The sequence below is a fragment of the Condylura cristata genome, unplaced genomic scaffold (assembly GCF_000260355.1).
Source record: "Condylura cristata isolate star-nosed mole 26May11 unplaced genomic scaffold, ConCri1.0 scaffold00001, whole genome shotgun sequence".
NCBI classification, from domain to species: Eukaryota; Metazoa; Chordata; class Mammalia; order Eulipotyphla; family Talpidae; genus Condylura; species Condylura cristata.
In genome coordinates, this window is record NW_004567102.1 from 79,214,053 (window position 1) to 79,228,764 (window position 14,712).

The following is a 14,712-nucleotide window of genomic DNA, read 5'->3' on the forward strand; positions in this document are numbered from 1 at the left end:
AGTGGGGAGACAGGAGAGTTCTGCTGTACCATGTGGGTCAACTCCCTGGCTGGGGATTGAACTTGTGCTGCAGTATCCGTGGATGGCTTCAGAGTGCTTACACTTAAGCCCTTGTGCCACCAGAGAGGGCCTGCATTCAGTTTTGTTGGTGTCTTTTCACATAAACACAATTAAAAAGCAAAATAAGAACTGCTTCTATCCCTAGGCATGAGGATTATTACTCTTCTTCCAGCTACACTCACTACAGTCTTCATGTGGTGCGTTATCTCCCTAACACTTATTTATGTTAAAGCTAAGTTTGTCATTTTAACTCCCTTTCTCACTTACCCGCCACCCCCAACTCCCAATACCTCCACTAACCTGATATTCCACACATAGGTGAGCTCGAATTCATTTGCCTTTCTTTGTCTGACTTGTTTCAGTTAGCATCATCAGGGCCCGCCCACACTGGAGTTTCTCCTCCTTCTGCTACTTCTTTATTCACACTCTGTTGATGGGAAGAGTTATTTCCACGTCGTGGAGTGGTGAATAGTGCTGCTGTGAACAAGGCACACATACTCATGGGCCCCCAATTAAATGATGAAAATGGACAGTTCGTGGAAGGATGGTAGACTAGCTGGGAATATGTTTTGTTTTCATTAGAGATGAAGCCTTTTTAGTGGCTTGTAGGAGTTGAGGTTAAGAAGGAGTTTGTAGGCAAAGCAGAGTCCTCAAGAAAACAAACAGTAACCCCATTTCCCACCAGTGACTGTTCTCGTTTTACTGGGAGAATGTCGCCCTAGATACCAGTCTGTCCAGAAGGAAAGAACATTCTATACAGAACCTGCATGCACTGTGAAGTTACAACACTATCATGATAATAAGGCCATCGATAGGTACAGTATGTGAAGAATTTTGCTTTTTGAACCCTGTGAAATAGAAATGTCACCCCCATTTTCCAAGAGGAGAAACTGAAGCCTAATGCTGAACTAATTTGTCTGGGGGGGGGCTCCCAGCTGCTCTTCGGTTCAGCCACCAAACCTTTAATAATCAGTACCACCTGCACCCCACCCTCATCCCATCCCCCTGGTCCATGTCCTGTCTTATGTCTGTGCAGAAGAGAATTACATAGTAGAAATGTTTATTAGGAGAGTTGCTTTTCCTCAGAGGATCTGTCTACATGCAGGCTCTGTCAGTGTTAGGGGGTCAGTTCTGATACTGTCTCCCCAGCTGCTGGGGCAAATAGTTTTTGGGTTTTAGTGACTTGATTTGACCAAATCTTAAGATCATATCTAAAAAACGTTTTACTGTAGGATTTTGTTGTGGTGACAACTTTTGTATCTGGTAGCAGGGTTACGTTTCCTCGCCCTGGAAACTGCAACAGTGCTGGGTCCTTCCTCCAATCCCACTAGGTTACATTGATTCGTGTTCTGAAACGCATCATCATGTATTTCAGAGAAGTCAAAACCTAGGCTTTAATCCCTTTATTCTAGACACCTTATTTTCCTCTCAACCTCAACAAAACTCATAACATTTGCTTGGTGAGAACAGTGAACTGGTAGCTTGAACTAGTCTAGAATAGGAAAAGCACGTCCTTAAACATCAGTTGCAGACCTCCCCTCTACCCTACTGAAATACCTGTGTTCTCCAGGTGTCACCTGCGAGGGGAATGTATAGGGTATAAAGGTGAGTCAGAGGCCAAATTAGAGGCAACTTGTGTTTTTTGCACATATAATTGAACCAAAAGAATGGATTTCTGCTGTTGGAAGATGTTGGTAAGGGGAATGAAGGATTTGGGGGGAACACAGAATACAGAGTCCTTTGTGTTAGTGGGTTTGATCTAGATAAAACCCCCAGCAGGGCCTGTAGCTTCCTTCTGGTTTGAGGAACCTGGTTCTTGGCCGGCACCAGCAGCAGAGGGAGAAAGTGCCAGAGCAGCCTGTGCCTTGGTCTGAGAGAGCGCTGCCCGTTACTTCTGTTCAGTCCTCAATTTCCTCTTGCAGCTCAAGGAATACGAGGCCCAGCACCGGCATTCTGCTGCCTTGGACCCTGCCGACTGGCCGGACGGCTGTGACCCAGCCTTTGATGCCTCCTCAAACTGCAATGTAAGTTCCTGTCTGCGCATTCGGCTACCTCCCCCAGAGGGCAGAACCTGCACAAGTCCAGCCTTGAGGTTCCATTTTGTACCTGCCAACTCTCATCTGGATGTGAAAACAGCCTCTTACATGTCACCCCGTTTCCTTTATCTGATGTACTCATCTGCAGTCCAAATAGTGCTGTTTGTGCTGGTAGAGCATACATAACTTAAAATTTACCCTTATAAACACTTTTTTATGTTCAATTCAGTGGCATTAAGTACGCGGCTGTGTAGAACATCACCACACTCCATTTCCAGAACTTTTGCATCATCCGTAACCTAAATCCCATAACCATTCAACAGTAACCACTGATTCTCTTTCTCCCCCAGCCCATGGCAACCCCCATTCCGCTTTCTTTCTCCAGAAGTTTGCCTAGTTGAAGTACCCGTCAGTTCATGCACTCCTGGTTTGTTTCACTAAGTACCGCATAGCACACACTGGTTCTGGTTCCTCTTCGCGGATGGGTAATAGTCCATCATCTGTACATATCACATTGTGTCTGTCCATGCATCTGTCCATAAAAACGTGGGTGTTTCCCCCTTTGAGCTGTGAGAACAAAGCAGCTGAGAACATTGGTGTACCGGTATCTCTCTGAGACCCTGCTGTCTCTTTGGGGTTCATATTGATGACTGGGATTTCTGGGTTACCTAGTAGTTCTGTTTCACATTTTGAGGAGTTGCCACACTGCTCTCCATGGTGGGTGGCTACACCACTTTTTTTTCCTGACTGCAGTGTCTGAAGGGTCAGTTGCTCTACAGCCAGAGCTCGTCATTTTGTTTCATTTTGATGAGAGCCATTTTGTAGGTGTGATGTGGCATCTCAGTGTGGTTTCCATTTTCATTTCTGTAGTTCTAATGATTGAGTATCTTATGTGTTTGGCCATTTGTACATCTTCTTTGGAGAAATGTCTATTCCAACTTTTGTCCACTCTTGAATTAGGCTGTTTTGTTGTTCATTGTTTAGTTGTGCGGGCTCTTTATGTATTCTGGATATTAATCCCTTATCAGATGTATTATTTGTATATATATATTTTTTTCCTGTTGTGGGTCCTTTTCACTCTTAATGAATGAAAGTTTTATATTTTGAAGTCCAATTTATATTTTCTTTTGTTGCCTGTGGCTTTCTTGTGTTTGGCTAAGAAATCATTGCCAAATCCACTGTTGTGAAGATTTTTTTCTATCATTTCTTTTATAAATTTTATAATCTTTGCTGTTAAGTTTATTATTATCATATATACTACACATATATTATTATTATTATTGTAAAGTTAAAATTAGCTTTTGTTTATGGTGTAACATTTTAGTTCAACTTCATTCTTTTGCAGGTAGATGCTAAGTTTTCTCAGAACCATTTGTTAAAAATACTGTCCTTTTCCCATTGAATGATCATAAAGTAATTGACCAGATATAAAGGGTTTATTTCTGGGTGGTCTATTTTATTCCATTGGTGTGTATGTCTCTCCTTTGTAGGAATTTTACTCTTTTGATGAATGTAGCCTATGATAAATTTTCAAAGCTGGCACTGTGAACCCTCCAATTTGGGGTTTTCAGATTGCTTAAGTCCATTAAGATTCCACATGCATTTTAGGACAGGTTTTACTGTTCCTGCAAAAGATGCAATGGGAATTGCATTGGGTCTACCATTGTCTTGAGGAGTAGTATTGTCATCTGACCAATATGAAGTCTTCTGATCCATGAACACAGGTGTCTTTACATGTATATCTTAATTTAATTTAATTTAATTTTTAAAGATTTATCTATTTATGCATACAGAACTGGGGTACAAGCCAGAGGTCTAGGAGCTATGAGAGGATTCACCAGAGACACAGTGGGGAGCAGAACAGGCAGATCGTTGAAGTACACTGTTGAGGGGAGCAGCTGGCGGGTCAGGGGAGGTCTGCTGTGCCATGTGGGTCACCTCCGGGGCAGGGATCGAACTCATGCTGAAGTGGCTTTAGATTCTTAGTGCTGTGCTTTAACCAGCTGCGCCACCAGGGAGGGCCTATATCTTAATTTTATAAAGCTACATCTTGTAGTTTTTAGTTTGCACATCTTGTCTTTGGTTAAGTTTATTCCTAAGTATTTCATTGCTTTTGATGGTATTATAAATACAATTGTTTTCTCAGTTTTTAAAAAAATGCTTATTAACATATACAAATGGAACTGTATTTATCTTACTGATTTTGTATCCTGCAACCTTGTTGAGTGTATTTATTATTTCTAACAGTTTGTGTGTATATACAGAGGAGGGACAGCTATATGTAAGATCACATCATCTGTGAACAAAGGCAATTTTACTCATTTTCCAGTTGGGTTTTCCAATATCAATGTTATGTATTGTGACCAAAACAGTGCTTCTTAAATGTGGAGTTCTACATCAGTTATAAGGAAGAGAAATCCAGAGTTTGAAATAGACTTTTCATGATACCCTCATTCACCTCTGTGGACTGAGAATTGGCAGAGTTATCCTGTTGACTCTAGGGTGCAGTTCTTTTGTTTGTTAGGTTTCTAATTCTACCTCCATGTCTTCAGTCTCTTGTTTCCTGTCCATGCAGTCATCTTTATAAAACATAGCTCTTTGCTTGGAATCATGTTTCCATAAAGTCAAGTGGTTTTCCAGTTCTTTAAGATAAATTCCAAGCTTTTTGGCATACTTGAGACCTTATGTGATCTGCCTTTCACCAATATCCCTAAGATCTTCTGCTAGACCATGCATCTGGTACTGAACACACCTTGTATTTTCACATGGTCTGCTTTAATTCGTGCCATTTCTTGTCCTTTTCCAAAAATGTCTTTCTCCAGATCATTCCAGGTAAAAAGCAATGCATCCTCCAAAATGAAACCCCACAGCTACCTCCTTTGTAAAAGTTACTTTAACCTCCTCAGTGAAAGTTTGCTGCTTCCTGCCCTCAGTTTTTGCTACTCCAGCTTAACCAGCCAACTCTAGCAGTTATCCTGGATTGTCAGAATTAATAGTAGGCATTGTCTATGCCGTCCTGGAAATCATGAGTTCTCTGGGCAAGAAAGGCTCGCCGTGTCATCTTTGTGTCTGTCGCAATGGCCTAAATCCATGTCTAGTTCACATGGAAATGTCCACCCAACAGAGCTGTATTTGAATGTCCAGCTTTCCTGGCTCCTTAGAGGGCATGTTTTATGTCTTCAGCTACAGCCTCAGTCTTTACCTTTCTTCGTTTCTAAGCACCAAGTGATGACTTCTCAGAAGTACTTGTAACCCTCCCACTACCTAGTGTTCTCCCTGCTTTCCTGAATCAAGCACCAGATTCCATTGCAGCTACGAAAAAACTCAAAGCATTATTAATTTGCAAGCCTTTGTGTGAAAGAAACTGAGACGTTACCATTTATAATAATAAATGTGTCATATGCCGGCCAAGCAGCGTGTCTGGGGACTATGAGGTAATCAAAAGAACCGTGTCCATGATTTTTTGGGTCTCTTATCCCCAAGCAGTAAAGACTAACAATATAAATGTAAATCATGAACCTAAAGAATCACGGACAATAAGTACAGTAACTCAGGACTGATGTGATTCAAACCCAGCCCGGGGACGACACAAAGACCTGATTCTCCGTAGCAGCTACTTTAGCTTGCAACTCACTGGACGCTGCCGTGATGAATAGGTTCTGAGTCAGAGCAGGAGCTATAGGACTTAGTCCATTGAGAAACAGGACTGCAGTGAAACCTCACATTTAGATGGCAATTTGAAGGGGCTTGTCTCATTTAGGGAAAAGTTAGCATAAATTGAGGACTGTAGGCATTTTGAATGAGCTGCTGAGAAAGTGTCGCTAAGATTTATTAAGATATGTTGGACTGCTTTCCAAGGGCCAATCAGCACCTTCAGCTTGATATAAATTGTCAGACTGAAGTGGGTGCTTCTTGAAGGATCCATATTTGTGCTCTTGAGCATTTCTCTCCATTGAGGAAGCACTTGCTGTCTAGCCAGCACAGAACTAGAGACTAGGGTTACCAAGGTGACCCTCTACTTCCTGCACCATCTTCCAGAAGCTTCAAGTGACTTCTCTTTTTGGCTAGGAGATGTAGGTGTGGACAGGCACTAGAGAGCATTGCCTAAAGCAGCATTGCGAATCCCACATGTAATTTGCTAGGTGATTTTCTGCAACCACCCTCAGCCACTCCCTTAATGCTATATACTCCTGATTACCATGACCAACCTTCCGAGCCCTTCCTAAGCACTGCCTGCCTCTGTCAGCCCAACTTCAGTCCAGCACAGGCAGCGAGAAACCCTGTCCAAAATAGCCTTTCTCAGTGGTGCTGGATTTGTATGTTAGCAGAGTAATTAATTTCATAATTCCCCCTATATCCTGCTTCAGCTGCTGTGGGTGAGTTGTTTTGATTATCTTTTGTGCAAGGGCTGGCCTTTTCAGTCTTCTGTCGATTCTTTTCTATACTGAGATGTAAATAGCCCACTGGCCATGGTCAGGAATGTCCAGGCCACGAAAGTTTCAGGGACCATAAGGCCTTTGTCCCCTGGCCTCAATGCCTATATTGATGCCTGTCATGCTGTAGGATTTTGTTTGCATTGATTTCATAGACTTCCCCACCCCCACAACTGACATTAGATAATTGCATGTTGCTGCACAATAAATCCATGTTCACATATGGATTCCAAGAGTGTAAAGTGCTAAAAATAGTGACCAGGGGAAGTGAAAAATAGCTTTCTCATTGCCAGAGGGGAATCTTTGCTTTGCTCTTCTTCATTAACAAACTTCTCTTATGACTGTTTTTAAAAAGTTTCTGGTTCAGTATTTAACTTGATTCCTTATTAAATAGCTTGATATTTGTTTACACATTTTTCATTTTATTTTGATCAACTTTGTTTTCATGTTGCCTCCTGCCTGGGGAAGTTGTAAAAGATCTCGTTTTAGGCTCTCAACTTTATGCCTGGCGTTTCAATTCAGCTTATCTCCCATTAGACAATGCCTTAGCAATTATGCTTTCCATCATACAGAACTTGAACATTTTTGACCCTACTCATAAGTTTTAATAGATTATGGTATCTATGTTAGTACCAATCAGTAGTTAAGAGTCAATGATATAAAAAAAAAAAAAAAAGAGTCAGTGATTTGTCTCTGGTGCTTCTATATTAATGATAATATTTGCAGTGAAACATCTTCCTAAAACATGTCATGTCAGTTATTTGATATGACGCTTTTTAAATTATTTTTTAGATACTTAATGTGTACAAATTTAAAATAACAAGAACAATGAAGCACAAGAATTCGTTGGGGTCATTGCAGACATCTGTTTTTGTTTCTTCAGTTTCAACTCATACAAAATATTTTGGAGAAAATTTGAAATAGTGCTTCCATAGAGTTCTTGGTAAAGCGAAGCTGCAGTGGTGAAATAGTTTCTGAAGTGAGTTCTTCATAAGACAAGTCATCATTTTGTATTTGATCATTTCTACATTTGAAGAAATGTAGAGTTGGAAAATATTTGTGCAAAGAAAGCTGATCGTGCTGTACCTTGGTGTCACACTGACTCTGTATTTCCTTCTGTGCCTCTTGTAACCTTTCCATCCAACTCTAAATAAACCTTTGCCACCAACCTGGCTGGGAGTGCAAGGAGCCAGCGTGTTTGAACTTTGTCCAGAATTTTGAACGACAGGGAGGCTATGTCAAGTGGTCAGTTCTCCCCTTTTTCAGCTACTATTTTAAGTGTTTCCTTGATGGACTTTTTTTAGTGGTAACTAAAATATGTCCCTATTTTGAGCTGTTTTAGTGGCATGATGCAGGGCTGTTAAATCCTTTTGGGGCTTTCTAAAATTACAAACCATACCATTGTCCCTTACCAGCGGAAGAGTTTTATTTTGACTTTTTAAGTCATTTCACCTGCTTCAACAATAACCATCGTCAAAGGAGAAATGCCACCGCCCTAGTCTAAAGTAGAACTTGCTAAAAGCCAGGAGAGCATTGAGTAAAGTTGCTTTTTTAGTGCTTCTTGTGAATGTTGTAACTTTTGTCATGACCAAGAAGACTGGACTTTCTCAGCATCACATGTGAATGGGGAGCAGAACCTGCATTGGGGAGCAGAGTGGCTGTGCTTAATGCTTCCCCAAGGGGCAGCTGCTTACCCACAGTGCTCCCTCTGGCATCAGAAACTCATGTAGAACTAGATTTTTAATAAAAAATTGGCTATTCTTCATAGGTTTATTTGGAATACATTCCTTTTTCTATAGTGACCTTCTAGATAATAAGTTAAAACTTGTCAGAAGTTTTTCGATATTTTAGTCGTTAAAATATTAAGAAATATCAACTTACTCCTTTCAGAAAATTTGGCCCACAAAAAGATTTTTCTAAGACAACACTACAGATTTACAAATCTCTCCACCTTTAACTAGTCTTAGCAATTAAAATAATGTATCAATTTTCTAGGTTTTGCTGACATGGATTTAATATTCTTGGATACACAAATTTTGTGAAGAGTCACCTAGGCCTCGCTGTTAGAGCAGGCACCTGAAGTTGAGTCAAGGTCTTCAAGAAACCAGTGGGCCTTTCTACGACCGTGCTGTCTTACAATATTGTGTTTTATAAAGAAATTTAAAAGCGGGTCCCAACCGTGAACATACCTAATCGTTTTTAATTAATTAATGGCTTTGAGGGTTTTTGTTTGTTTCTCTTTTCCTGGAGAAGTTTTAGTAAATAAATATATTTACTAAATATAAATTTACTAAATTTATATTTACTAATTTTAAGTGGCTTTCCACTTTAAAGGGTTTGCATTGGCAAGGTCAGTTTGGGCTTGTGGCTGGAAAATGGATCCTCTCCTTGAAGCTTCCATGATAAATTTAGTGAGGCTGAAATACAGGGAGATTGCATATGTCTCCCTCTTCATTATCAGACACAAGGAGACCTTCCCTCAGCTAATATGGACTATCACCAAGAGAAAGAAGGAGAATGTGGCCATGCAATAATTTGTACACCCAGGCCTCCTGACTAGCTCTGCATCTGTGAACAAGTTGCCCCTCTCTTTGTGCCTCAGTTTCCTCATCTGGAAAACTGGAAGAAGCGCATCTTAGGGTGTTGCAGGGGAATGGCAGAGAGAGAATACCCAAGCGGCCATGTCACATGGAAGAATGCCATGCAGTCTTCATGCGAAGACTTCTTCCCTTCCCCTGTGCTGTCTGTCTGAAGTGCTAGAGCTCCAGCAGAAGTGCCCTCTCTGTACGCACCATTCACGTGTCAGCGGTGTGTGGAATCGCACATGAATGCGAGTTGTTGAACAGGCTCGTGCAGATGCTGCATGTTTACTTGATTGCGCTTCTCCCTAGCTCATGATCAGCTTATTATCTGTTTCAGTAGTTGGTGTTGTGTCCGTAGAATTATGGGGGGTGAGTAATATGGTCTCCATTAGCGTGGTTAACCTTTGGAGTTTGGGAAGAATGGGAGTTAATTGTACTGAAATTATTGAGGGCTGGGAGCGTAATGATGTGGTCTCTGGAATGTTTGTGGGCTCTATCCACCGTGTCAGGTACCGACACTTCATGGTTGGCTCAGAAATAACCGAAAATGGGCTCTTTGCTCCTGTTCTGTTAACCAGATCCACCTGTTCTCACTAGCTTAAGCAGTAGCAGAGACTCAGAGTCTGCTCATAGCCTGTGATCATCACAAACAAAAAATATGACAAAATATCCAGCTACTATTAATATATAATCTCAGTACAATGTAATTTATGATTAAATATAAATAAGATTAAAGACACTTGTTCTGTTGTTTCTCTTGTTAGGTTCAGCAATATAAAACTAGAAATACTAGCTATTGAACTACAATATGGCAGTTTTTATTTGTCCAACCTAATACATGAATACCAAACCACTTTGACATAGGTATTTTTGTAATGTAATCTGGGGGAAGGATCGGTATTCAGATTTGCAATGCCAGTGTCTTGCTTTGCTTTGGGGAGTGACTGTCATGAGATTGGGGTAAAAGAAGATTTCCATTACTTGCTTAATAGTGATTCATCAAATGTGTAGTTCTTCTTAAACCTTGAGCTAAATCTTATAAAGTGATGGTTGGAGAGCAACCCAGTTCCAGTTCCCTGAGTAATGCATGATTAAGGTATAGGCTGAACGAAGGCAAGCTGATAGAAGTTGTAGCTGTCCGTCACTACTTAACATCCACTTGAATTTATTTATTTATTTATTTATTTATTTATTTTAAAGATTTATTTATTTATTCGTACAGAACTGGGGTACAGGCCAGAGATGCGGAGGGTGAGAGGATTCACCAGAGACAGAGTGGGGAACAGAACAGGCAGATCGACGAAGGACACTGCTGAGGGGAGCAGTGGGTGGGTCAGGAGAGGTCTGCCGCGCCATGTGGTCACCTCTGGGGCAGGCGGGGATCGAACTCATGCAGAAGTGGCTTTAGTTTCTCAGTGCTGTGCTTTAACCCGCTGCGCCACCAGGGAGGGCCTAATTCTTAAGATTTATTTTTATTTATGTGTATAAGAGCTGGGCCTAGACTAGCTGCGGGGGGTGAGAGGATTCACCAGAGAAAGGGGTGGGGGGAACAGAACAAGTGGATCTACTGAAATACACTGCTGAGAGGAGCATCAGACAAGACAGACAAGGTCTGCAGGCCATGTGGTTTGATCCCTGGTCGGGGATCAAACTCATGCCACAGTGGCTGGTGATAGCTTATCGTGTGAGACTTTAAACCCTACACCACCAGGAAGTCTTTCCACTTGAATTTTTTAAGTCATCACAGTTGGAGCAAAACTCTTTGGCAGGGGTATTCATTTGGAAAACAATACTGTAACACAGAAATTCAAATTCTCTGTCCCTGCTTCTTTTCCTGTTGTGCAACACCACACCCTCTGACAACCCTCGTTGATTGGACAGTACTAATACAATGCTAATAATATCACATAATTATTTCATACAAAGATTCTGCTTGGTCTGTGCTATGACCCACAGTGTAGGTGAAAAAAATGCTGGGTCTTAAACATTCTGTATTCAGTCATTGTACAGACATTTTGAGTATCTACCACATTCCAGGCCCATGCGAAGGGAGCTTGTATTTAAGAAGAGACAGTCAGAGGGTGACAGCATGATTGGGGATTTAATTGGATATTTGTACCCAGTGCAAGATGGACAGAGACAGCCTGCGAAGTTGTACTAAGGATAGCAAGGGAAGCTTCCAGAAACTCTGGCTGAAGCCTATGAACTTTTATCTGGAGAAGGAACAAAAATATGACAGGTTAGAGGAAGCAGCAGGACAAAGACCTAGGTAAGGAGGAGCCAGATACATTTTTAAACTTAGGTAGTATGAGAAAATAGACGTATATAATATAGTCTTTCTCTGTATGAATATTGTGATTTCTAAGATATTGATTTTGGCCTTGACACTTATTTACAAATTGGTCTGTATTAAGTTGTTGGGTCCTCTATTTCCTTATGATTGCAATTTTAAAATTCAATACTGTCCCTGTTTTTCATCTTGTCTTTGAGATCTCATTGAATTAAATTCACGTTCTTATTAAATAACTTAATAGAAAGAAGCGACTATAAGAAATTTCTTCCTGCCCCTAGAGTTAGCTTTTCTTTAAAGGAAAGATGAGGTCAGGGGATAAGCTCTTGGTGTTAAACATATTTCTTTCTCTTTTTTCCCCTTTCTTTCCTATTTTTTGAAGAGTTGCCACACACTTTCTCTCACCTTGATGGTGCTTAGGTGGCTTAGTCAGAATTTCTGTTTCTGCTGATAAAGTGAGAATTGCTGTTTGCCATGCTGCCCTTAATATTGGCTTGCATTACTTAACCTTGGGGATGTGCTGGGCAGTTTCATCATTGTACAAGTGTCATAGAATGACTTCACTCAAACCTGCATGGCAAAGCCCCCTCACACACCCTGCCATCATGAGTGAAGCCCACTAGGAACACATGACTCAAACTACAGTTGAGGGCTTTATTCGGTGGTGCATTTATGTTTGTTGTTTCTATAGCTTGATGTAATTGCCAGGGAAGGGGGAAGCCCAATTTGAGGTAGATTGTGGGCTTCTCTGGGATACATGGTCTTTCCTTCTCTTTCCTAAGATTTTGTTAAGTTTGCTGCATCATGGCTCAACCTTGTGCCTAGACAAGGTTGTTTGGCAGCTCTGTCCAAGAAAATCATTTTATAGTCTGGCAAGAGTCATAAGCAGCCTGCCTTGAACTTATTTCCTCAATTCCTGGTAAATTTCTTGAGAATTTATTTTAATCAGAATTAGTTTTACTCCATTGTCTTTCCTTCTCACCCATTACTCTCCTGAAACAGTTCACTGCTTCTAGATCAGAAGACCGAGAAGGCCACACAGTTTGCTTCCTTCCACCTTTGGAGCCATGTGACATAAATTTCAAATCCAACCTACCCTGGCTTTTGGAGACGTGGGAGCATCTTCCACAGGTCTTCAGAAATATGCCTCTTACTTTGATCACGGTTTTAAAGTTTAACATGTTAACTTAGGTACTTTCTTTGATGGTTTACTCTGGATAGAATATTTTCTTTAGCATTCAATTACATAGGCTCGTGGCCATTTCACTAGCTGTGGAAGGCTCTTCTTGGGGTGCATCATGCATGACCTGATAGCTTTACAATTAGATGACCACAAAAAGCCTTCTAAAGATTTTAGAAGGCTTTTTAGATTTCTTAAATTTGGACATATATTTGCTTAGTAGCAATTTATTTATTCTACAAAGGTAAGGAAAATTATAAGAAGGCTATAGATTGTGATGAGGAGACAACGCTGATTGGCTCACCTGCCTCCAGCTTCAACACTTGACTGTGCAGACCTGGTGGCCCAAGTTTTTGTTGGAGGAAAGAACGTGGTCTCTGCACATGCCCCCCACTGCCCTGTAGACTCCACCAGTTGCCTCTGTTTCTGCAATGTCATGTGCCTAGACAAGGTTGCTTGGCAGCTCTGTCCAAGAAAATCATCATGCCTGACCCATGAATCAGTCAGTCTCAGATGCCATAAAAGTAATGTGACTTTGAACACCACCCAGTCCCTTCGGAGACTTACCGCTTCTGAGATGAAAACTTGCATCAGTTCCAGAAACTAGAATCTCAAACACATATGTAATTGCCCTACTTGGCAGTCCTGTTTTGAATCATCCTTTTTCCATGGCATGAATTATGTGAGAATCGAATGCTCTTGGGAATGAGTGGGCTTGGTGTTTTGCTTTAGTCTTCGGTGTGCTTAACTGAAGATGTGCTTGGGGTAACACTGTTCTTCACAGGATGCCTGTAGACCGTCTTCCCACCATTTTGTCTTTGTTACATTGACTGACTTGTAAAGAAGCAGCAGGGGTATCTGATCTATGGGCAAAGTGACATCATCACAAGCAGAGATACCTTCCAAAGGTTGACAGTGAAGAGGGAGTCAGCTCTTTTTCCTCCACCTCCCTCCGTCCCACCCCAGTCCCTTGCTGAAGAAAAGACATTTTCCCTGCTCCCTGGCTCCTGGCCGAGCTGGAGTAAGTGGGCTTATGGCATTCCCAGGCCCCCTCGACTTGATCATGAATTCCTGAGGTCTTCTGTTTTCTCCCTCCTCCATCTGGGCAAAGGAGCAACATTATTTGGGGGTGATTAAAAGTAACTGGAAGTTCGTGAGTTCATAAAAAAGTTTACTGTGAAACACACCATCCGTTTGCTGTTCCATTGGTTTCACAGTTAGTATTTTAAAACATTTTCTTAAACGATTAAGCACTGACAAGCCTCTGCCCCTAGGGGATGCACCATTACCTCAAATTCTCACATATTTTTTACAAATAAAAGTATCTTGTAATTATGTTTTCTTCTGCTGCTACCTCCTCCTCTTTCTTTAAATCTGGCGTCCACTAGTTAATTTTGAAACTGCCAGAGAGATTATTTCAGTATTACACTGCACCACTGGGAAAAGAATGGAATCTCATCTTTTTTTCCATATGCTGACAAAAATCTCCTAATTTCACAGGGCAATGATGTCACTAGCTAATGAGCAAAATATTTCTTGCTAAACAGCTGAGTCCTTCCCTGACAGCTTTGTGAAATAAAGAAAAATCCCCACAATGTGTTTCATATTTGATATAGTTACTCTGACAACCCATAAACACTTTCTTAAAGTCATTGTGATTTCTTTAAAAAGCGAGCAACATTTATAAACACGAAGAATAACACGTTCATCTGTTGGCTGGGACCAGAAGTCCCTGCCACGTCACATACATGCTGGTAGCTGTCGAGGCCCATCTGGAACAGACTCTGCCAGAGCCAGCCTGCTGCCCCAAGGTAGGGAGTGACCTGAACGCATCACTTCTTGGGCCCTGGAGGGAGATGAGGCACTGCGCAGAGGTGATGAAAGTGGGCTTGGAGAAGAGAGGCCATAAAGCCGCTGCCGCTGCTTGCTGTCACATGCTTGTATCAGGGCGGCAGAGTCCCGTGAACTCTTCTTACCTACTTGGATGGGCATCTGAGGTCAGGGGGGACAGGGATGGGCCCTCTACACACACAGCTTCTAGGCCCATCTAGGAGCATGGAAGGAAACGCCAGTAGGACTGAACTGCCCCCAAACCACAGCAAAAGGCCTCTCCCTCCTGAAGCACGTCTGC

At 41.6% G+C, this 14,712-nt stretch overlaps 1 protein-coding gene across 2 annotated transcripts in view; it reads left to right on the forward strand.

Moving 5' to 3' along the window:
- The window catches only part of SASH1 (SAM and SH3 domain containing 1), a 178,930-nt gene that overhangs the window by 118,651 nt on the left and 45,567 nt on the right, over positions 1 to 14,712 (forward strand). For both annotated transcript variants that reach the window (XM_004673924.2, XM_012722323.1), the window contains one exon: positions 1,983 to 2,084. In XM_004673924.2, the coding sequence (XP_004673981.1) occupies positions 1,983 to 2,084 (102 nt within the window). The remainder of the gene's footprint in view (positions 1 to 1,982; positions 2,085 to 14,712) is intronic.